This window comes from Sciurus vulgaris, assembly GCF_902686455.1.
Source record: "Sciurus vulgaris genome assembly, chromosome: 6".
Taxonomy (NCBI): Eukaryota; Metazoa; Chordata; class Mammalia; order Rodentia; family Sciuridae; genus Sciurus; species Sciurus vulgaris.
This window is the reverse complement of record NC_136466.1, coordinates 300,604-323,686: the sequence shown is the minus strand read 5'-3', so window position 1 is coordinate 323,686 and position 23,083 is coordinate 300,604. Positions and strand designations below refer to the sequence as shown.

General features: G+C 63.4%; 1 protein-coding gene across 1 annotated transcript in view; it reads left to right on the top strand.

Annotated features, from left to right (window-relative positions):
* Nucleotides 1-23,083, top strand: part of OBSCN (obscurin, cytoskeletal calmodulin and titin-interacting RhoGEF) — a 147,531-nt gene that overhangs the window by 102,869 nt on the left and 21,579 nt on the right. Inside the window, exons 56-84 of the mRNA XM_079143430.1 lie at nt 605-880; nt 1,374-1,661; nt 1,795-2,073; nt 2,456-2,829; nt 3,229-4,099; nt 4,824-5,102; nt 6,900-6,978; nt 7,212-7,330; nt 7,597-7,794; nt 8,429-8,461; nt 8,670-8,768; nt 8,900-9,118; nt 9,477-9,537; nt 9,758-9,828; nt 10,512-10,634; nt 10,802-10,941; nt 11,427-11,627; nt 11,748-11,827; nt 12,219-12,392; nt 13,088-13,244; nt 13,589-13,705; nt 13,791-13,955; nt 14,061-14,219; nt 14,396-14,573; nt 15,098-15,211; nt 19,015-19,182; nt 19,382-19,484; nt 19,776-19,905; nt 20,662-20,773. Coding sequence (XP_078999556.1) covers nt 605-880; nt 1,374-1,661; nt 1,795-2,073; nt 2,456-2,829; nt 3,229-4,099; nt 4,824-5,102; nt 6,900-6,978; nt 7,212-7,330; nt 7,597-7,794; nt 8,429-8,461; nt 8,670-8,768; nt 8,900-9,118; nt 9,477-9,537; nt 9,758-9,828; nt 10,512-10,634; nt 10,802-10,941; nt 11,427-11,627; nt 11,748-11,827; nt 12,219-12,392; nt 13,088-13,244; nt 13,589-13,705; nt 13,791-13,955; nt 14,061-14,219; nt 14,396-14,573; nt 15,098-15,211; nt 19,015-19,182; nt 19,382-19,484; nt 19,776-19,905; nt 20,662-20,773 — 5,367 coding nt within the window. The remainder of the gene's footprint in view (nt 1-604; nt 881-1,373; nt 1,662-1,794; nt 2,074-2,455; nt 2,830-3,228; nt 4,100-4,823; nt 5,103-6,899; nt 6,979-7,211; nt 7,331-7,596; nt 7,795-8,428; nt 8,462-8,669; nt 8,769-8,899; nt 9,119-9,476; nt 9,538-9,757; nt 9,829-10,511; nt 10,635-10,801; nt 10,942-11,426; nt 11,628-11,747; nt 11,828-12,218; nt 12,393-13,087; nt 13,245-13,588; nt 13,706-13,790; nt 13,956-14,060; nt 14,220-14,395; nt 14,574-15,097; nt 15,212-19,014; nt 19,183-19,381; nt 19,485-19,775; nt 19,906-20,661; nt 20,774-23,083) is intronic.

Below are 23,083 nucleotides of genomic sequence, written 5' to 3'. Positions count from 1 at the left end.
AGGCTGGGTCACGTGCTGAGCGAGGGTGGAGGAGGCAGCAGAGGTGGCCTCTGGGACTCCGTCCCACCAGGAGGGAAGCTGGTCTCCGGGAACCCCCTCCCCACCTCCAGAAACAGGAGTCTGGGCTGCTCACTCAGTGGGACCAAGCACAGGGCCTGAGGGGGCGGCGTGGGAGAGTCCTCACCTCCGCAGGTGGCCTCAGGGAGAGCTCTGGGGCTGGGCCGGGAGTGGGCGTGGACTCCGAGGCCCCGCCCACCAGGGACTAGGCGGGGCCTGGAGAGGCGGGGCTGCGAGGAGTCAGTCTGAGACCCTTTGTAGAGACCTCTGGATCCCTGGGTCTGCAGCAGAGGCAAAGCACTGGGAAATGGGGACACAAAGCGGGTCTCCAAAACCCCTCCTCCAGGGGTTGGGCAGCTCTCCTAGGATGGGGAGTGCAACTTCAGATGAGGGGCGGTCTGCTGGCAGGAAGAGTTGGTGAGAGATGGCGGTCTCTGGCTCTCCCACTCGAGGCTGGGGTGTGGGAGACCTGGTGGGCCATGCTGGGCTTACCTTTGCCCTCTTGGGCCCCCTGCCCCCTTGCATTCATTCCACCCCTGACCTGCAGGCTGGCGCTTGGAAGTCCTGGAGCCCCCGCAGGATGCAGCGGTGCGAGCTGGCTCGCAGGCTCGCTTCACCTGCACGCTCAGCGAGGCCGTGCCCGTGGGTGAAGCCACCTGGTACATCAATGGCACTGCGATACAGCCCGAGGACAATGACTGGGTGGTCACCGTTGATGGCAGCCACCACACCCTGCTGCTACGCAATGCCCAGCTGCACCATGCTGGGGAAGTCACCTTTGCTGCCCGCGACGCTGTGACCTCAGCTCGGCTCTCAGTGTTGGGTGGGTGGTTGACTGGGTCCCCTTCCCTGCCGGTTGGGTCACATCCCTGACACCAGGGTGAATGACTATCCTGGGCTGCGTTCTGAGAGTCTAAGGATGGTCCCTCCACTCCTGGGCGGCTCCTTCTGCAGGTGTGTGGGCCAGGTCACTGAAATCTCAGAGGACTGCTGTTGACCAGATGTGTCCTGGCTCAACCCTGTGTACTCCCTGAGGCCAGGGCCCCCAGACACTCTGCCCCACCACCCCCTGCTCTGTGCCCAGGATAGATCCAAACTGGCCCTGAAGCTTTGGGCAGGAGAAATGAGGTCTCCACTCCATATGGGCTGGGGGCTTCCCCTGGACCCCAGGGTGCAGAAACACACCAGCATCCCTTCTCCCAGGACTCGGGGGAGGTGATCTGCCCCAGTGCCTACTTCATGTCCAATAGATCCCAGGGGCTGCTGCAGGGCCTGCAAGTCCCAGTGAATACACTGACCTACCTTCTTCCCTGCAGGCCTCCCAGACCCCCCAGAGGATGCTGAGGTGGTGGGTCGCAGTGGCCACTCCGTGACGCTGTCCTGGGTGGCTCCCACAAGTGATGGTGGAGGGGGTCTATGCGGCTATCGGGTAGAGATGAAAGAGGGGTCCAAGGGCCAGTGGCGTTTGTGCCATGAGCTGGTGCCTGGGCCTGAGTGTGTGGTGGATGGATTGACCCCTGGGGAAACCTACCGCTTCCGTGTGGCTGCCGTGGGCCCTGCAGGTGCCGGGGAGCCAGTGCACCTGCCCCAGATGGTCAGGCTGGGTGAGTAGCTGTCCTTGGTCCTGGACAATGCCCAGCTTCTCCAAGGTGGAGGGAGGAGCGGGCAGGGTGAGACCTGGACCTGGAATGCCTCCCACCTGATATGGCCTGTCCTCTGTGGACACTGTTCCCCCAGAGCCAGTGGAGCCTGTACCTCCCCCAGCCCCCGCCCCTGTGAGCCGGCAGGTGGTAGCCGGAGAGGATGTCCATCTGGAGGTGGAGGTGGCAGCTGAGGCTGGTGAGGTCATCTGGCACAAGGGGACAGAGCGCATCCAACCTGGTGGGCACTTTGAAGTCCTTTCTCGGGGTCGGCAGCAGACACTGGTGATCAAGGGCTTCAGGGCAGAAGACCAGGGCGAGTACCGCTGTGGCCCGGCCCACGCCCTGGCCTCCACAGAGGCTGCCACCATCCAGGGTAAGTCTGGCTTCTAGGGTGGGGAGCCTTGGTGTGGAGGGGCTGGACTGCCCTTCCCCCTCACCTGCTCCTGGGGGACTGTCTGTGCCCACCTCTGAGCCTGATCCAAGTGCACCCTGTGCATGTGTCCCACCCCTGCCCCGGGGGCTGACGCTGAAGCTGGGCCCAGGGTCACTGTGCAGAGCTGCTTTCTGTCTGGTCACATGGCTGGGGCAGGGGTGGACTGACATGGGGAGGGTCAGCTGAGGCTCAGCTGCTAGACCAGGTGAAAGTCCTGGTGCCAGGAACAGAGGTCCGGAGAGCCACAGCCAAGGCCACCTGCTGGCTTCAGCCAAGATGGGCTTGGGACACGGCTCCAGTGACCGTCTCCTGCTCTCCTCAGTGGCGCTGGCCCCTGGCTCTGGGAATGAGGCTCCCACACAGCCCAGCCTGCCCCCTGAGGCAGCCCAGGAGGGCGACCTTCACCTGCTGTGGGAGGCCCTGGCCCGGAGACGCCGCATGAGCCGTGAACCCACGCTGGACTCGATCAGCGAGCTTCCAGAGGAGGATGGCCGCACGCGTCACCCACGGCAGGAGGCGGAGGAGGCGGCCCCTGACCTCTCTGAGGGCTACTCCACGGCCGATGAGCTGGCCCGCACTGGAGAGGCTGACCTCTCCCACACCAGCTCTGAGGATGAGTCCCGGGCAGGCACTCCTTCCCTGGTGACTTACCTCAAGAAGGCTGGGCGGCCCGGGGTCTCACCCCTGGCCAGCATGGTGAGCCCCCACTTGGCCTGCAAGGAGAGGCCCTGGCCTCTGCTTGCCACCAGGTGCTACCCTTCCCTTCACCAGTTTGCCCATTATTCATCTGTCCGGCCATCCCGCAGTCCATCCATCTACTGTTGAAACTTTCTCCTGCAAAGCTGGAGCCAGTCTCTCTGGTGTTTCTCATGACCTTTTTGTCCCCATCTGGTGACTGTGTAGTGGTTTCCGGGAGGTGGGCTTGCTTTCTGATAGCAGCAAAAGCCAGCGGGCACCCCAGACTCCAGGAAGCTAGTGCAGTTGCCGGGGGGTGAGAGGCAGCATGGAGAGCTGAGGCGAGACCCACTGGGCCCGCTCCCGTGTGTCTGGCCTCAGGGTTCCTGTCTCACTGGGCTTTGTGCTCTGTGCCCACAGGCCGGGGCCCCGGCTGCCCCCTCTGTGGAACCACAGAAGCGGCAGGAGCAACCAACCCTGGTGCACCCAGCCCTGGGAAGTCCAAGTGCCGAGGATCTGGGCGATCCCTCCATGGACAAGGCGGCCGTGAAGATCCAGGCCGCCTTTAAGGGCTACAAGGTGCGGAAGGAGATGAAGCAGCAGGAGGGACCCACATTCTCCCGCACGTTTGAGGACACTGAAGCGCAGGTTGGGGATGCCCTGAGGCTGGAGTGTGTGGTGGCCAGCAAGGCAGACGTGCGGGCACGCTGGCTGAAAGACGGAGTGGAGCTGGTGGACGGGCGGCACCACCACATCGACCAGCTGGGGGATGGTACGTGCTCCCTGCTGGTCACCGGCCTGGGCCGCACGGACACTGGTCGCTACACCTGTCAGGCAAGCAACAAGTTTGGCTGTGTGAGCCACAGCGCCTGCGTGGTGGTCAGCGGCACGGAGAGCGAGGCTGAGAGCTCCTCCGGGGGCGAGCTGGACGATGCCTTCCGCCGAGCCGCCCGGCGCCTGCACCGGCTCTTCCGCACCAAGGGCCCAGCCGAGGTGTCTGACGAGGAGCTGTTCCTCAGCGCTGACGAGGGCCCCGGGGCACCGGAGGAGCCTGCCGACTGGCACACCTACCGCGAGGACGAGAACTTCGTCTGCATCCGTTTCGAGGCCCTGACTGAAGCTCAGAGGGCAGCCACCTGCTTCCGAGAGATGTTCACCACCATGGGCATTGGGGTGGAGATCAGCCTGGTGGAGCAGGGACCCCGGGGAGTGGAGATGCGCATTGGCAAGGTGGCCCCTGCCCCTGCAGCGCCTCCGGAGCCGGGACCCCGCCGGCTGGCTTCTGATGCCGGTGAGTCCAGCAGCGCCCCGGAGCCCATCGGGAGTGTAGTCCCAGGGCTGGAGGAGGGGTGAGGCCAGCAGTGACCAGCCCCAGCTGGTCAGCCTCATTAAAGTGTAGCCTCGTTAAGTGGAGCTGAATTCGAGCCCCAGCACTGCCTCTTCCGAGCTGTGTGCTCCTGGGGAAGCCAGTAGCGTCCCTGAGCCCAAATTTCACATGTGCCAAGTGGGGTGTGAATGCTGCCTTTCTGGAGGGTTTATTTTCTTGCCAGCGAGTCTTGGAGACGTAAGCCACACAGCACAGGCATCCCTGAGATCCACGATGCACTCACTTCCTCTTTCACCCCCGAGCTGTTTCCAACCACGCCACTGCTCCCTGGCCCTCTGTAGGGACAGCAGGGTGGCCGCAGTCAGTGTCCTCGCATGCCTGGAGCCTGCTCTCCAGCTTTGAGCCCTCCCACACGCCAGATCCTCAGCAGCCCTCAGCCCTCCTCCATCACTCCTCCTGTCCCTGTCGAGCTCCCGTCCCTCTGGCCTCCTGCTGGCCTGGGGAGCAGCAGAGGTGTTCAGAGAACAGGGCAGGGGCGAAGCCCTGCAGGCAGGCGTCAGGGTCTGCTCCCCATGGCCAGTGCTATCAGATGCCACGTCAGACCCCCAGCTGAGGTGACTGGACGTTTGTGGCTGTGGGTGTGTGGGGCGTCCCAGGCTGACTTGCCACCTGCCCATCTGCTGCCCAGCCCCGATGTTCCTGACGGAGCTGCAGAACCAGGAGGTGCAGGATGGGTATCCTGTGAGCTTTGACTGCGTGGTGACAGGCCAGCCCGTGCCCAGCGTGCGCTGGTTCAAGGATGGGAAGCTGCTGGAGGAGGATGACCACTACATGATCAATGAGGACCAGCAGGGTGGCCACCAGCTCATCATCACGGCTGTGGTGCCCGCGGACATGGGTGTCTACCGCTGCCTGGCGGAGAACAGTGTGGGCGTCTCCTCCACCAAGGCTGAGCTCCGAGTGGAGCGTGAGTGTGGGTCTGGGGGTCTGTGTCCCTGGAGGGGGCTCTCCTGAGTGGGGCTGGAGAGCAAGCCCAGGGCGCTGAGGTGGGATTCGGGGCCTCCGTGTCTCAGGCTGGTGAAGACGTCCCGGAGCCCCCTCGAGGCCACAACTCCCCAAGGAGCCCCCACGGTGGACGGTGGAGGCATGTGGCTTGTGCGAGGCATCAGGCTGGGGAGGCGGGAAGGCTGAGGAGGAGCTGTGGCGTGCCAGGGGAGCCTGGCACTCCGGGTACTGCCTTGGGGCTGCTCCTGGAGCCCCACGGCTTGCTGGGCGAGTGCCCCAGGAGCCGCCAGGGCGTGTGGGTGGCTGCTGCCACGAGGGTCGGGACCTCTGCTCTTCATCTGCAGTCCTGACACTGCTCTTGGACCTCGGGGTCTCCTGGGTGTTGTTCTAATGAGGTGACCCTTGTAGCTTGGGAAGGGGTGCTGGCCAGGAAGACCAAGCCTTGTTGGGAAGCCTGAAATGGGCCCCACCCTGTCCTCTGGCATGTGACAGAGCTGCAGTTGGGTCCCCGGGCTGTGGGCCTTGGGGAGCTTCTGCCTGACAGAAGCAGGTGCTGGCCGGGGCTGTGTCCCCCATGCCTTGTGGACGTGTCCGTATCCACTGCTCCTGAGGTGTCATGCACAGTAAGCCAGCCTGGTGAGCGTGGCCCTTTCCTGGCTTCTACGAGCTGCTCGGGCAGGCTTGTCCAGCCGAGGGGGGCAGCGGACCCTGATTCACAGCCAGTGGGTCCACCCTGTGGGAGCCTGGGCCTGAGCTCTCCCCTGTGGGGTCTGGCCTCTCCCCAGGCAGCCGTGGTCAGAGCTGAGTCGGGTGGGAGGACACCCAGCTGGCCTTTCCTGTGGCAGAACTGCTGGGGCGTGTAGGAGGACTCCTGCCTGTGGGTCCCGGCAGCCCCCGTGGGTGCTGAGTGCAGCAGGGACCGTGGCCCCGAGCCGTTCCTGGCCGTGTGTGGAGGGCTGATCTGCTCTGGAGCTGCAAGCGCTCCCTGCCAGGTCCAGGCGTGTCAGAGGCCCTTCGGGGCAGTGTTCTGGGGGCACCAGGTCCGGTCCGATGAGGGCTGGGGTCTCTGCTCTTTCTTGGTTGCTTGTGCCTCGTCACATTTATGCCAGGGCACCTGAAGTGCTGTCACAAAGAGCCACTGGTGTGCTTCCCTCTGGGAATTCCGTAGTAGCTCTTGAGCGAGGTCTTTGCTCCGCTTGGAGGAGTTTGTTTATGGAGCGGGAGGCAAGGCCCCAGGTCACTCTTGTTTCACACCACCTGTTGAGAAGACTACTTTCTTCCACTTCATTGTTAGAAATCTCGTAAAATCCCCTCATTTTCTCTGAACAACATGGAGAACGTGGCTGAGGGGCCAGGCTCCTGGGTCCCTTGCTAAGGCCCTGCGCCCATTCAGCTCCTGCTGGCCCTAGGGCCATACCTCCCAGCTGTCCCGCTGGGTTAGCATCTCAAGGTGGGCACTGGTGGAAGTCCGGGCCTGTCCCTCCTCCTGGCCAGAAGTCCAGCTCTCGGTTTTGACTCCCTTGTCTCCAGCCCCTTGTTCCCTGGTGGGATGAAACCGGAATGTTCTGCCACATCCCTGTCTGACTCACGGAGACTCAGAATCCTGTGATAGTTATAGTTTGCTGGGTCTAAGGCTCGCAGTTAGTGAGGGGCGAGGAAGAATGGAGCTGGAAACAGCGGGGGTGGACAGGCCCAGGAGGACACGCCCTCCTGACACTCTGAAGCCCTAGCCTCCTTCCACTCACCCTTCCTCCCCCAGTGACCAGCACGGACTATGACACTGCTGCAGACGCAACAGAGACCTCGTCCTACTTCAGTGCCCAGGGATACCTGTCCAGGTGGGGCCCAGGGCCTCTGGGGAGGAGGTCTGGGCTGGGTGGTTAGTACTGACTGTCCAGATCCTGTAGCCTCCGTCCAGCCCTGGCCATTTCTGTCCCTCTGCCCCTCCACTCAGCAGACAGGGACCCTCAAAACCCATCTGCCTCTGACATTTCCCCCACAGGCCCCTCCCACCCTGGACCCTCATCCTGCTTTGCTTTATGGCTGCCCCCTTATTTGTCTTTCTTGCCAGCCGGGAGCAAGAGGGAACTGAGTCAGATGAGGGGCAGCTGCCCCAGGTGGTAGAGGAGCTGAGGGACCTCCAGGTGGCCCCTGGCACACGCCTGGCCAAATTCCAGCTCAAGGTGAAAGGTAAGGGACTGGGGCGTGGGGCCACCATGGAGGGATGGAGGCTGCAGAGCTGCCTCCCACTGGTCATGCTGGGAGGGGCCTGGATAGTGGAGGTCAGGCGGTCATGTGCACCTGCTTCTGGGCAGCAGGAGGCTGCCCCCCCGCCCCCACCGTCAGAGGCATGCCAGCCTCCAAGTGACCTCTTTCCTGGGTCTTTGTCTCCCATCGGAGAGCATAGTGCCCACTGAGAATGGCCCTGTGCCGACCACTAGCCTTTGTGGCCTCAGGCTACCCAGCCCCAAGGTTGTACTGGTTCAAAGATGGCCAGCCCCTGTCTGCCTCTGCCCACATCCGCATGACTGACAAGAAGACCCTGCACACCCTGGAGATCGTCTCTGTCACTCGGGAGGATGCTGGCCAATATGCGGTCTATATCAGCAATGCTGTTGGTGCTACCTACTCGTCCGCCCGGCTGCTGGTCCGAGGTGTGTGCTCCGAGGGAGTGGGCAGTGCTGTAGGCCAGGGCCACGTCCACCGCATGCCCGCCCCTCAGGCCCAGGTCCCAGCTGCACCATCCCTGTGCACAGTGCCACAGGTGGCGGAAACGCCCCACAGGAGCAGTGCCCATGGTGGGGTTGAGACTCCCTGCCCTGAATGATGGGCAGGCTCCTGGGTGAAGCAGACCCAAGGAGGCAGACCAATGCTGGGCCCCCAGAGCCACACAGCCCAGGGGTCGCCCTGGCAAGAAAAGCTCAATGTCCCCATTTTCCAGAGTGTTCTGAGAGTCGGTCCCCAGTTCCACCCACACCGGTCCTAGGAGAGACCCCTTTGTGGGGGCCTGTCCTGCACCTCTGGGTGCAGCCCCCAGCTGCACCGTGTCCTTGTGGTTCCAGGAAGGGCCCCACACTCCTGGTGGGCACGGGGAGGCAGGGGTCGCATGTCTGGCCACCCTGGAGTGAGTCCTCGGCTGCCTGGCCAAGGTTTCGGGAGGGTTAGGGACCTTTGCCCATGGGTGGGGCCATGCCCGATTCCCTGCCTGGAGAGCAGGACCAGGACCCGCCCCACCTGTGGGGAAGCAGGACACTGCTGCTGGACATCTGACCCCTCTGCATTTTTCAGGCCCAGATGAACCCGAGGAGAAGCCAGCCTCAGGTGAGATGGCCCCTGGTGGGCAGGCAGAGGGTGAGGGACTGTGGCCACTGAGGCCAGAGTGGACTGGCCCTGGGCCTTGCAGTGGTGGAGGTGCAGGAAGAGGGCCCTCTGGGCCATGGGCACAGGCTGTGGAGACCTGCCCGGGGTTGCCAGCACACGGGAGGAGGGGGCTGTGCCAGGTGTTCCCACGCCGTCCTTGCCCTTCCAGGCGTGTGTGAGCAACTGGTGCCGCCCCGCATCCTGGAGGGGTTCACCCCCAAGAGAGTGAAGAGGGGCTCCAGCATCACGTTCTCGGTGAAGGTGGAAGGTGGGTGTCCTCGCCGCTGCGGGAAGGAGCACCCCCAGGTCCCCTCACCGCCCTCACGCCACGCATGCCACAGCATGTGCTCTGGAGGCCCCGCCCGGCGGGCTGTGCCCTCTGAGCTCTCCTGCCCACAGGACGCCCGGCCCCCACCGTGCACTGGCTGAAGGAGGAGGCCGAGAGAGGTGTGCTGTGGATAGGCCCCAACACTCCAGGCTACACCATGGCCAGCTCTGCCCAGCAGCACAGCCTGGTCCTGCTGGACGTGGGCCGGCAGCACCAGGGCACCTACACGTGCATCGCCACCAATGCTGCTGGCCAGGCCCTCTGCTGCGCCAGCCTGCATGTCTCAGGCCGTGAGTGGGCAGCCGGGTGTGGTGGGGGTCAGCCTGGGGTGTGTGGTCTTACCCACCTGTCCTCCTGCAGAGCCCAGGAGAAGTCCGGGCCCAGGGGTGCCGGCCAGCTTGGCCTAGAGCCTCAGCCCTGTGCCCATGTGCACACCGGCCTGCTGGCCCTGTCCAGACCCGTCTGAGGAGGGTGCTTGGAGGGCAGATCAGCCCCAGCTGAACATGGGACGGGGAGATGGCTTAGGCACAGACCCTTGCCAGGGCTTCTGAGGGACAGTGAAGGCAGGGCCCCCAGGGCAGCCTAGACATCCTGGGTCAGGTGGGGGTGCAGGACTGGTCCTGATGGCTCCCCTGGCTCTCTGGACAGTGCCCAAGGAGGAGGAGCAGGAGAAGGTGAAGGCAGCTCTCATCTCTACCTTCCTGCAGGGGTGAGTGGGCTGCCCGACTCACCGAGCGGGATGGGCGCGTGGCCTTGTGGCGTGGCCAGCCCCTCCCTGCACAGTTTCTCCGCACTATAAAATGAGGCTTTTCAGGCCCCTTTTGGTGTGGAGCCCCAGTTGGGGTGCCCTGGCCCCCAGACCTCCTCTCTGAGGGGAGCAGGGGGGTAGGGGCCAGGCCAGGCTTGCAGGTCACCCCTCCTCCCTTCAGGACCACCCAAGCCATCTCGGCTCAGATGTCAGAGTCTGCTGGTTCCACCGGACTTGCTGGGCAGAGGAAAGGTATGCCCGGGGTGGATGCAGAGGAGGCTGCCCATTGGACCAGGAGCAGCCCGGGGTGGATGCAGAGGAGGCTGCCCATTGGACCAGGAGCAGCCCGGGGTGGATGCAGAGGAGGCTGCCCATTGGACCAGGAGCAGCCCGGGGTGGATGAGAAGAGGCTGCCCATTGGACCAGGAGCAGCCTGGTGGCTGCTGGGCTCTAAACCAATCCCTGCCCTTTCGTGGCAGGTTCCCAGCTCTGGTTGAAGTCAGAGCTGTTTCTGACCTCCATGGCCAGGGGACCCGTGTCCAGTGGGTGCTCCATGGTCAGGGCACCCGCATCCAGTGGGTTGTGTGGAGGTTTGGGTACCAGACGTTAAGAGACACAAACTCAGCTCTCACAGCCCTGCCCAGCCCTGTCCTAGGCCTTGCCATCCGCCCTGCAGCCCTGCCTGCCACCTGCTGCCCCTCAGCTCCACACCCTGTGCTCTGGCCTCTCACTGCCTCTTCCGTCCAGACCCTGCTCCCTCTGGTTCCTGGGCCTGGCTCTGCCTCCTGCGACTCCCACGGGTCTGCTGGCGCCACCTGGTGGTCTCCTGCCAGACGTCAGCCCACACTGGGGGCCTGGTCCCCTGCTGGCCAGCAGCCTCAGGAGAGTGTGGTGAATCTTTGGGGATGCTACATGGTGTTGTGTTTGCTCCCCAGGGGAGGCCCTGGTGGCTGAGGAGGCCCACAGCCACCTGTCCCTTGCTGAGGTGGGCACGGAGGAGTTCCTGCAGAAACTCACCTCCCAGATCACTGAGATGGTGTCAGCCAAGATCACCCAGGGTGAGGAGCCAGGATGGGCGTCCAGGGTCCCCAGGGGAGGCTGCATCCCAGTGTCCTCACGTGGGTCCAAGCCAGGGCCTCTGTGCCCATGAGCCCTGGAGACTGATTGGGTGGTAGGCAGTGGGGGGACAGCCCTCCAGGGGCGTCACGGCCCTGTGTCCACCCAGCCAAGCTGCAGGTGCCTGGAGGTGACAGTGACGAGGAGTCCAAGACTCCATCTGCCTCCCCCCGGCACGGCCGGTCCCGGCCATCCTCCAGTGTCCAGGAGTCATCCTCGGAGTCGGAGGACGGGGACTCCCGAGGCGAGGTGGGTGGGCGGGGACTCTCGGGGGCAGGTGGGGAGCAGGTGGGGAGGGGCCTGGCCTCCTGAAGAGGCAGTGTGGGGCCACGAGGGCAGCAGAGGCTGGAGCAGCGGCAGAGTTCCCCGCACGCGGGTTCCTGCAGAATGCTGCCTCCGGCGGTCACTCTTGCTGCCCTCTGTGGAGAATTGGCCTCCAGCACCTGTTAGGTTCAGGGGAGGTGGGCAGAGAGGCACTGCGAGCAGCCACAGTCCAGAAGCCCAGCTGCAGGGGCAGGAGCCAGCACCTGTGCAGAGTGACCCTGGGGGCTCCTGTCCTGTGTCCCTGCACTGGGCACCTCCCCAGCCCCTGGACTCAGCACCCTCCCCTCTGCTCTTGGGTGTTGGGGGCTTGGGAGACCCGCCCCCTTCTCAGAGTTGGGGGCTGCAGGGGCCCTCGGCAGGCGTGGCTCCACTTTTCCAGCCCCCTGACTCGGGGCCCTGCTCTTCATCAGATCTTTGACATCTACGTGGCCACAGCTGACTACCTGCCCCTGGGGGCTGAGCAGGATGCTGTCACGCTGCGGGAAGGCCAGTATGTGGAGGTCCTGGACTCAGCCCACCCGCTGCGCTGGCTGGTGCGCACCAAGCCCACCAAGTCCAGCCCTTCCAGGCAGGGTTGGGTGTCGCCGGCCTACCTGGACAAGAGGCTCAAGGTATGGAAGTCTGGAGCTGGGGGAGGGGTGCTGAGGCCCCGGGACCCTGGCCCTTGGCCCGATGGCCACAGGGGAGGCCAGAGTTCTGGTGTCCTGGGACAGTCTCCTGCTTCTCAACAGCTGTCTCCTGAGTGGGGGCCCAGCGAGGCCCCCGAGTTCCCTGAGGCTGTGTCTGAGGACGAGTACAAGACCAGGCTGAGGTGAGCGTCCGGAAGGGTCCGGGGTGGAGCTGGAAGCTGGCTGCTGGGCCTCAAGGCCAGCTGGGGTTTGGCCTGCTTCTTCATGGGGGACCGTGCTGGCTGACTCTGCAAGGACCTTCTTAGGTCCCTGTCCTGCCCCTGGCTTCTGCATCTGTGCCCTCCCCAGAGCCAGTGTGGGGGGACTTCCTGGGGGAGAAGACAGTGCCCTTGCTCCACCACCCACCCCTTCTGAAGCGGGTGGCAGGCTCCTGCTCACAGGTTTCCGTTCAGCAGCTGAGGGGCAGCAGCCACCAGGGCGCGAACTCCACTGCTCCATGTATCCCCTGTCCCCACATGGGCCGCAGGAGCAGGGCAGCTCCTGCACCTCCCCTCATGCTACCCTCCTGCCCAGCTCCATCCTCCAGGAGCTGCTGAGCTCGGAGCAGGCCTTCGTGGGCGAGCTGCAGTTTCTCCAGAGCCACCACATTCAGCACCTGGACCACTGTCCCCGCGTGCCGGCAGCCGTGGCCAGCCAGAAGGCAGTCATCTTCCGCAACGTGCAGGACATCGGTCGCTTCCACAGCAGGTGGGCAGGGCCACACGCAGGCATGCGAAGTGCATGCAGAGCCGTGGGTCAGCCTCGCAGAGGGCAAAGCATCTGAGGAAGGAGAGCCTGCGAAGCTGGAGTTACCCACTGGCACGTCACAGCTGCGTGATGCCCAGAGCAAGACACCTGCCGGGTGGGTGGGAAGGCTGCGGAATGCCTACCGCCATGGACTCTCCACAGGCCCGCACACACCCACATGCCTGGACTTGGACACGGGCACACGTGCAGCCTCCACACAGTGTACCCCCATGTGCACGGCACAACGTGCATGCACACAGACACAGGCAAATGCTGCACACAGAGGTGCAGGCACACTGCACACACAGATGTGTGCACACACATGCACGCTGGCTTCCGTGCACCTGCACTGTGGCACACTCACATAGGCATGTGAGTGCACACGTGCATGCCCACGTGTATGCCCCCATCCACGCCAACATGCACACACACGTTATACACATACATGTGCTGCACATGTGCAGGTCATACCTGCACCACGTGCACCCACACGTGTACACCCTTCATACACGTGTCCCCTCGGACTCACACTACACATCTGCACACACACGGGCACACCAAGCTCAGCATATGCTGCCTCACAGGCCCCAGGACCGTCCCCAGCAGGAGGCCTAGGACTGGCTGGGCTGTGGCCCTGACCTGCCCCCTCCACGCAGCTTTCTTCAGGAGCTGCAGCGCTGTGATACAGATGACGATGTGGCCATGTGCTTCATCAAGAACCAGGAAGCCTTTGAGACGTACCTGGAGTTCCTGGTGGGCCGTGTGCAGGCCGAGTCTGTGGTGGTCAGCACGCCGGTCCAGGAGTTCTACAAGGTGCTCTTGCCTGGCTCTGTGGTTGGTCAGCTGGCCCCTCCTTGGCACTCCCAGGCTCGAGCTGGCCTGGACTCCCATCAGAAGATTCACTGGCTTGAATGTCCCCTGCAGCCTCGCATCTTCACTGAGCCTCTCCCCACAGCCCAGGGCCCCTGAGCTGTGACTCAGTAGAGAGCAGCGAGGGCCCGCGGCTCTGAGCTCCTGGGCTGGTCACTCGGCCGCCCGAGCCCCATGCTTGCCACCTGGCGATGGCGATGCAGCCTGGCCCGGGGTCAGGGCTAGTGTGAGACACCCTGGGCTGCCCTCTGTGCACTCCTGCCTGAAATCCCCTGCGGTGCCTACAGAGGTACGCGGAGGAGACGCTGTCTGCTGGGGACCCCGCGCAGCCGCCCCCACCCCCTCTGCAGCACTATCTGGAACAGCCTGTGGAGCGGGTGCAGAAGTACCAGGCTCTGCTGAAGGTGGGCAGCCCACCCCCTGCCCCAGCTCTGCCTGTGCAGGCCGGACCTCGGGCTGGGGCGGGTCCTGACGCTGGGTCCTCCTTAGGAGCTGATTCGCAACAAGGCCCGGAACCGGCAGAACTGCGCCCTCCTGGAGCAGGCCTACGCGGTGGTGTCGGCGCTGCCCCAGCGTGCCGAGAACAAGCTGCACGTGTCCCTCATGGAGAACTACCCGGGCACTCTGGAGGCCCTGGGGGAGCCCATCCGCCAGGTGGGGGCGTGGCTTTGGTGGGCGCTGGGCTCAGGTGACTGAGGGTCTGCACCCTGGGGGGTGTCCAGGCAAGCACAGACCAACCACAGCCCACTCACACCCCAGGGCCACTTCATCGTGTGGGAGGGTGCACCAGGGGCCCGGATGCCCTGGAAGGGCCACAACCGCCACGTCTTCCTGTTCCGGAACCACCTGGTGATCTGTAAGCCCCGGCGAGACTCTCGCACTGACACCTTCAGCTACGTGTTCCGGAACATGATGAAGGTCTGTGGTGCCAGGGTCTGCAGGGTCTGCAGGGTGTCTTGCAAGCAGGTGAAGGCTTCCTTGCTCCTGGGCTCCATGTGGCCCCTGGAGCAGGACTGGCCACTGTTCTGGGGCGACCTGGGCATGGCCCTGCTGGACCCACGTCTGTCCTCCCACTAACGTCCCTCCCCCAACAGCTGAGCAGCATCGACCTTAACGACCAGGTGGATGGGGACGACCGTGCCTTCGAGGTGTGGCATGAGCGAGAGGACTCCGTGCGCAAGTACCTGCTGCAGGCGCGGACGGTCATCATCAAGAACTCCTGGGTGAAGGAGATCAGTGGCATCCAGCAGCGCCTGGCCCTGCCTGTGTGGCGTGAGTGTCCCTGGTGCAGCTCTGGGATGGAACCTAACCCATCACTCAGCTGCTCAGCTGGGCTGCACCCAGGCCACAGGGCCCTGAGCCTCCTGCTCACTGGACATGTGTGCATGACTACTTTCTGGACAGGTGGCTGGGCTCTCCCTTTGGTCAGGTCTGGCTAGGGGGGCAGTGGCTATGGGCTCCCAGGCAGCCCTGGAGCAAGTGTTGAGCTGGCCCTGACCCAAATAGGGGACCTGGAGGGAGCTGGTGGGGAGATACGGTGTGGCTCCAGACCCAGGCATCTTCCAGCCCACGTCTGAGTGTGATGGTCTTCCCCCTGGTCCGTCCCTGCCCCTGCCCAGCTGCACCCAGCCTGGCTGGCTCCCATGACTGGGCCAGGGCCTTGGAGGGCAGCAGCCAGGCCATGGATGTGGGGCCACTGCACTTGTCCAGGACAACCTGTCAGGGTGCACCCAGGGGACCCAGGCCTGACATCCCGCCACAGAGCCCTCAGACCCTGCCTGCATCCTCGTCCTCAGGTCCTCCAGACTTTGAAGAAGAACTGGCTGACTGCACGGCTGAGCTGGGCGAGACAGTCAAGCTGGCCTGCCGTGTGACCGGCACACCCAAACCCATCGTCAGCTGGTACAAAGGTACTGCTGTGCAGGCAGGCTGACCTCAACAGGGAGCACCACTGGGGACAGGCTGCACGAGGGCTGAGGAAAACATGGGGTCTGGTCAGTGGGCTGGACATGAGGGACAGGAGACAGTCCAGGCCTGTTCAAGGGGTGGACATCCCAGGGATGGATGGTGAAAGGGTAAGTCAGGTGGGCCGTGGCCGCCCAGGGGAGCTCACAGGTGGGAGGTCAGGACAGGGCTGAGGCAGAGGTGCTGAGGGACCACGGGCAGGCTGCGGGGTGCAGGAGCAGCACGTGAGGACCTGTGAGCTCCAGGGGCCGGGAGGTGGTGACCTGCTGCAGTCTTGGTCACGCAGCACAGGTCTGACAAGACTCAGCAATGGGAGCTGCCAAGGTCAGGGGGCCAGCGGCTTGACACCACTGCAGGCTTGGGGTCCCAAGACCACCCTCACTTCTGACGCCAAGTTCAGGGGTCCCCAAGATCACCTTCAGGCTCAGCGATTCGCTAGATGACCCCTCGGGGTTCAAAACTGTCATGCTCAGGGTTAGCGCTGCAGCCAAAGGGGCATGACTCCAGCCCCTGAGGAGGAGGAGGAGCACTTGGCGAGGTCCAGGGTCACCAAGGGTGCGCTGCCAGCTGCCCCTCCTGGGTGAGGAAGAGCAGCTCTCCTCCCGATGGCACAGCAGCATGCACAGGGAGGCGCACTGGGGCTTGGTGTCAGTGCTTGGTGTCACTCGCCTGGTGACCTCAGGCGCCGGCCTTCCCTGAAGGCAGGTGGATGGCCTGGAACCCACTGTGAATCTCATCATTAGCTCCCCCGGGATCTCGTCATTGGCACAGGCGCCAGCGTGGTCCAGAGCCCCCTTCATGAGTGCCACCATGGAGTGTCCAGTTGGCCTGAGCCTCTGCCCTACCTCCTAGCCTGGAAGACCTGTTGTGGCCCAAGGCCCCAGAAAGCCTGAGCCCTTCCCCAGCAGGCTATCCTAGGGTCCAGAGGCACCTGGCGGGTGCCAGGGACCAACGCTGTTCCTCTGGGCAACACAGAGGCTTGACTGCGTGGAGACCTCATGTGCTGTGGGCAGAGGGGCAGGGCTCGGGTCTGCCCCTGTCCTCTTGGCTGCAGTGCCAGGAGTCTGCAGGGTGCCTGAGGGGACCCGAGAACCTCTTGGGAACATGGCATCGTGCAGATCGGATCGTGGCCACGGCTGGATCTTGGGTGTGTGGAAAAGAGATCAGATCCAGGGTGCAGCGCAGTGGGCTGTGTGTGGCCTGGGGCTGCTGGTCCTGTTCACAGGGTGGGGCAGGCTCACGGAGAGGCAGGCTTGTGCATTCCGGGGAGGAGAGAAATCCAGGTTTGCAAGGTCTTGAAGAATCCGGGTGCCCGTGAGGCTCCAGGTGGTTGTGGAGGGTATGGCTTGAAATGAATACAGAGCTCAGGAGAGAGGTCTGCTCGAGGTGAGAATGACAGGTAGGTCCTTGGCGCAGTGTATCTGAAACTATGGGTCAGGCCCAGCAGCAGGCCTATAATGCCAGAAGCTCAGGAGGCTGAGGCAGGAGGATGCAGGTTCAAGGCCAGCTTCGGCAACTTGGCAGTGAGCTCCTAAGCAATTTAGCAAGACCCTGCCTCTAAATAAAATATAGAAAGGGCTGGCATGTGGCTCAGTGGTTAAGTGCCCCTGGGTTCAATTCCTGCTGCAAAGGGGGGGGGGAGAGAGAGAGAGAGAGAGAGAGAGAGAGAGAGAGAGGGAGGGAGGGAGGGAGGGAGGGAGGGAGAGACCGCTGGTCAGTTTGGATGTGGAATGAATGTGGAGAGATGAGGTCCGGCTTCATGGCTTGGGACCCTGCGATGTACAGTCTGAGAGGTGAGGCACGTGAGTGAAGGGGAAAGTGAGCCAGCAAGATGGGAGGGACTCCCTGGAAGCCAGAGAGGCAGGGTGGCCAGGCGGAGAGGGACCAAGAGTGCCCAGAGCTCTGACCAGCCCCAGAAACAGTGAGTCAGCCCAGCTCCCCTTGCTGGGTGCCGAGGCTGGACAGCTGCAGTGGCAGTGTGCACCACTGGGCTTCAGTGTAGCTGGACCATGAGGACCCAAGCCAGGCCCCTTAGGGAACCCCGTGGATCCAAGCCCTCATGGAGTCAGCCGCCCTGTGCCAGGGAGTGGATGGAGAGTGGAGGCCACCCGCCCCCATACGAAGCCCTCTTCTGTTTGACGAATGTGGCTAGACAGTCCTGCTGCTCTTGTTCCTCATAGAGTCCACATCGGTCCATCCCTGAGTGGAAGATCACAAGGCCTTGCTGGGTTGGGTGTCTGGTTTTCTCCAAAGCCCTGCTGCGTGCTAAGAGCTGATTTTCAGAAGTGGTGTCTGGCAGCTGTGTCTTGGAGAGAACAAGTCCCAGACCTCAGGGGAGGCCTCGCTCATCAGAGATTCTGGTTGCAAAACAGTCGGTCTCAGGAGCGTGGCACTTGTCTTGGTCCATTTCCTGATGTGCCAACAAAATACCTGAGCCTGGGTTATTTATAAAGTGAAGAGGTTGTTTGGAGATTGAAAGTCCAAAGGGCCGGGTGCCATTTGGTGCAGTTCCCCTTGATGGCCTCATGGCATCAAGGGAGTATTGTCAGGGGAAGGAGCAGTTGCAGCGAAACGGGAAGGAGGTTCAGGGCCAGGCTGGGTTTTCATAGCAGCCCGCTGACTCCTGGAGACCAGCGCCTGCACACCAAAGTCAGTGCCCTTTGTGACCTAATTCACTGCTGCCAGGCCCGCCTCTCAGGGAGGTGAGCTCCCAGGGACCCTGTCCAGAGCTGCTGGTCTTGCTAGGTGTGTGTCTGTGCCCATCAGCTGGGGCCATGGGGTCAAAAAGTGGACAGAGCTGGTGGTGATCACTACAATGGCCAGCTCCCATTCCTGCTGGCCATACAAGGCCATCAAGTTGCGATTCAGCTTCTCATTACCTTGGCTGCCTCTGAGTTATCAGCAAGGCCTGGCACTTCCTTTGCCAGCCACCTGGCGAGGTCCAGGAAGCTGGGTGTGGTGTGGTGTGTGCCCTCTGCTGCCAGCTCTTTGCATGGGGATGCTCCAGGTGTGGTTGCTGAAGTGTGAAACCAAATGACCAGGCCCCTTGCAACAGCTCCTGTGACTGCACGGGCACACGGCACTAGCAGAGTGGCCTCAGGCAGACAGCAGGACACCCGACTCCCCACTGAGCAAGGGCCTGGTGCTGAGCCTCCAGCATGTATGAGCTCAGAGTTCAGATGCAGGAGTCACTGCCACAGCACCCAGGTGCCTCCCCACACTGGGTGCCCTGGTGCCATGTCCAGAGAGCCATGGAAGTCGGTTCTTTCTCCAGGCCCCTGTGGATCGGATGGGTAGCAGGGCCCTCCGTCCCTCCGTCAGCTGTGCTGAGAAGGGCCCATGTGGCTGGGAGGGAAGGGTGTTAGGCAGTGGTTCACGCAGGCTGTAGGCTGGGCAGGATCGAGGGAGGATGGGCCCACAGTGGGGAGCTGGGCAGGGTCAGCCTTGGGGCAGGGAGTGACCAAGGACCTAGCTGTCCACGTGGATGTCCTCTGTCAGGTTCAGGTTGTTCCACCTGGCCCTGCCTCTAGCTAATGTCCAAGATGGACAGAGAGACACAGAGACAGAGGCCGGGGTCACATGCTATGTGGAGAGAGGGGTAGAGCGTGAGAGAACCTGAGACAGACACAGAAGCAGAACCAGGGACAGACACACAGACACAGAAGCAGGCCAGCCCAGCCTCTCGCCCACCAAGGGCAGGTTTGCAGGGTCCCTGCCTCCTGTGACAGCCCTCACCCCTCCTTTCTAGATGGGAAGCCAGTGGAGGTGGACCCTCACCACATCCTCATCGAAGACCCAGATGGCTCCTGCACCCTCATCCTGGACAACCTGACCGGAGTGGACTCTGGCCAGTACATGTGCTTTGCAGCCAGTGCTGCCGGCAATGCCAGCACCCTGGGGAAGATCCTGGTGCAAGGTGAGCCTGCAGCCTCTGGGGCGAGGGGACACCCTACCAAACCCCCACATGGCCCCGGCCAAGGGCATGGGGCCAGGGAGGGCCAGGACAGGCAGGCAGGAGGGGTGGACATTCCACACGATCAGGGCCTCAGGCAGGACTGGGGGCCAGGACCCCGCCCCAGCCCTGTCAGTGGCTCCCCGCCCTCTCCACCCTGCAGTGCCCCCTCGGTTTGTGAACAAGGTACGGGCCTCACCCTTCGTGGAAGGAGAGGATGCCCAGCTCACCTGCACCATCGAAGGCGCCCCGCACCCTCAGATCAGGTGGGCCAGGACGCAGGAGGGGTGGCAGGGAAGGGGCTCCAGGCTCCCATCTGCGACACGAGGGCTGTGCGGCTGGATGGGCAGGGCAGAGCCACCATCTGATCATTGAAAAGTGGGCATGGTGGGCATCGTGGGGCTGGGACATGCTGGCATGGGCCTCTGTGGCCAGATGGCAGTGCCAGGACTGTGGAACCTGGGCCAGGGCAGGGCTCTGCAGCAGGGGCACCGGGGACGTCATGGTGGGCAGAGCAGGCCTTGGCCTGCCTCATGGGCCCCTGGTGCGGATTCCAGGTGGTACAAGGACGGGGCCCTGCTGACTGCAGGCAGCAAGTACCGGATGCTGAGTGAGCCCCGCAGCGGCCTGCTGGTGCTTGTGGTCAGGGCGGCCGGCAAGGAGGACCTGGGACACTACGAGTGCGAGGTGAGGCGGGTGGGCAAGGGGCCTCATGGCCAGCTGACCCTGAGGCTTGACAAGGGAAGGGCCTGGTTTTGCCATCAGGATGTGGCCCTCAGCACAGGCCTGGGGACACCAGGCCCCTGTCACCCATCATCCCCAACCCACCACACCATGTCTGGCCTTGCTCCTCTTCCACACGAGGCTGAGCCCTGCCACTGGCCATTGTCCCCTCTCTCACAAAGAAGCCCTTTGGTTTTTCCTTTCTGGAGGACCTGGTGCTGACCTCAACTTCTATCCACTTATGTAGAAAGGTAGTGTTAGTTACCAGCTTTGCCTGGTGCCACGCCCTTGGGGCCCAGCGGGAGGAGCTGCCCTGTCCCTGCTCACTGTCCAGAGGCTGGGGCTTCTGAGGGCAGGGCCCAGTCAGAGCCTGTGGTCCTCAGGGCCTGGCCTGGCCCCAGTGACCGTGAGCGGGCAGGCGAGGGCCCGCTACAGGCCCCAGGCTCCTGCCTCTTCCTGAGCTTGCCCAGAGCCAGTCGCCTGTACGTGGCTTCTGCTGTGGGCTGGCATGGAGTCTCCAGGAGGCAAGGAGACCCAGCTGGCTCTGGACTTCAGGGGCTCGGAGCCGCACATGGCCAGCGGCCACACTGCACAGGGCAGGAGTCCTGTCCCTGTGGGGTCACAGCTGGGTGGGGACCTCAAACTACAAAGGGCCAGACTGGGCCAGAGACAGCTGGGCCCCTGGGAGCCAAGCTCCTGAGGGGCTCTGTCCTGCTGCAGCTGGTGAACCGGCTGGGCTCCACACGTGGCGGAGGGGAGCTGTACATGCAGAGCCCTGCCCTGCGGGCCCAGGAGCAGCACCGAGGGGAGCTGACCGTGGCTGCCGTGGAAGGTAGGTGCCATTGCTGCCCACGCTGCTGGGGGACACCCCACGACCAGAGGCTGGAGCTGCAGCTGCCGAGCCAGGCCGGACTAAGGACAGAGGGTCCCCCAGGTCCTGCATGGGTGTGCTACTGCAAGAGGGGCTGTCAGGCGTCTCAGCAGGGACCCCAGCTGGACGAGGAGCCCAGAGGCCACAGGGGACCAGGTCTCAGCACCATCGAGGGTGGCAGAGGGTGGCTGGGAAGCCGAGGGAGCACTGGACAGGCGGCTACGCCAGTGGGAGAGTGTGGGTCCTGCCCATGGCCTTCAGGAACCACAGCATGTGGTCACACCAGACCTGGGCAGCTGCAGGGCAGGGGTCACGCTGGCCTCCAGTGGGCAGCAGCCAGGATGTACAGAACTTCTATGGGAGGAGTATCCACATGGAGGGCAAAGGGGAGGAGGAAGACATGGGGAGCATCCACACTGAGGGCTGAGGACAGGACAGTAGGGACGTCTGGGGAGGGGCATCTACACTGAGGGCAGAGGACAGGACAGTAGGGACGTCTGTGGAGGGGCATCTACACTGAGGGCAGAGGGCAGGACAGTAGGGACGTCTGTGGAGGGGTGTCCACACTGAGGGCAGAGGACAGGACAGTAGGGACGTCTGTGGAGGGGCATCTACACTGAGGGCAGAGGGCAGGACAGTAGGAATGTCTGTGGAGGGGTGTCCACACTGAGGGCAGAGGGCAGGACAGTAGGGACGTCTGTGGAGGGGTGTCCACACTGAGGGCAGAGGGCAGGACCACAGGGACGTCTGGGGAGGGGTTTCCACACTGAGGGCAGAGGACAGGACAGTAGGGACATCTGTGGAGGGGCGTCCACACGGAGGGCAGAGGGCAGGACAGTAGGGACATCTGGGGAGGGGCGTCCACACTGAGGGCAGAGGAAAGGACAGTAGGGACGTCTGGGGAGGGGCATCTACACTGAGGGCAGAGGGCAGGACAGTAGGGACGTCTGGGGAGGGGCATCTACACTGAGGGCAGAGGGAAGGACAGTAGGGAGGTCTGGGGAGGGGCATCTACACTGAGGGCAGAGGGAAGGACAGTAGGGAGGTCTGGGGAGGGGCATCCACACTGGGCAGAGGACAGGACAGTAGGGACATCTGTGGAGGGGCATCTACACAGAGGGCAGGACAGTAGGGACATCAGGGGAGGGGCATCTACACTGAGGGCAGAGGGCAGGACAGTAGGGACGTCTGGGGAGGGGCATCTACACTGAGGGCAGAGGGAAGGACAGTAGGGAGGTCTGGGGAGGGGCATCCACACTGGGCAGAGGACAGGACAGTAGGGACATCTGTGGAGGGGCATCTACACTGAGGGCAGAGGGCAGGACAGTAGGGACGTCAGTGGAGGGGCATCTACACTGAGGGCAGAGGACAGGACAGTAGGGACCTCAGTGGAGGGGCGTCTACACTGAGGGCAGAGGACAGGACAGTAGGGACATCTGTGGAGTGGTGTCCACACTGAGGGCAGAGGACAGGACAGTAGGGACGTCTGTGGAGTGGTGTCCACACTGAGGGCAGAGGACAGGACAGTAGGGACGTCTGTGTAGGGGCATCCACACTGAGGGCAGAGGGCAGGACAGTAGGGACATCTGGGGAGGGGTGTCCACACTGAGGGCAGAGGACAGGACAGTAGGGACGTCGGTGGAGGGGCATCTACACTGAGGGCAGAGGACAGGACAGTAGGGACCTCAGTGGAGGGGCGTCTACACTGAGGGCAGAGGACAGGACAGTAGGGACATCTGTGGAGTGGTGTCCACACTGAGGGCAGAGGACAGGACAGTAGGGACGTCTGTGTAGGGGCATCCACACTGAGGGCAGAGGACAGGACATTAGGGACATCTGGGGAGTGGTGTCCACACTGAGGGCAGAGGGCAGGACAGTAGGGACGTATGAGGAGGGGCATCCACACTGGGGGCAGAGGACAGGACAGTAGGGACGTCTGTGTAGGGGCATCTACATTGAGGGCAGAGGGCAGACAGTAGGGACATCTGGGGAGGGGCGTCCACACTGATGGCAGAGGGCAGGACAGTAGGGACATCTTGGGAGTGGCGTCCACACTGAGGGCAGAGGGCAGGACAGTAGGGACATCTGGGGAGGGGCATCGACACTGAGGGCAGAGGGCAGGACAGTAGGGACGTCTTTGGAGGGGCATCTACACTGAGGGCAGAGGACAGGATAGTAGGGACATCTGCGGAGGGGTGTCCACACTGAGGGCAGAGGGCAGGACCACAGGGACATCTGGAGAGGGGCTTCCACACTGAGGTCAGAGGACTG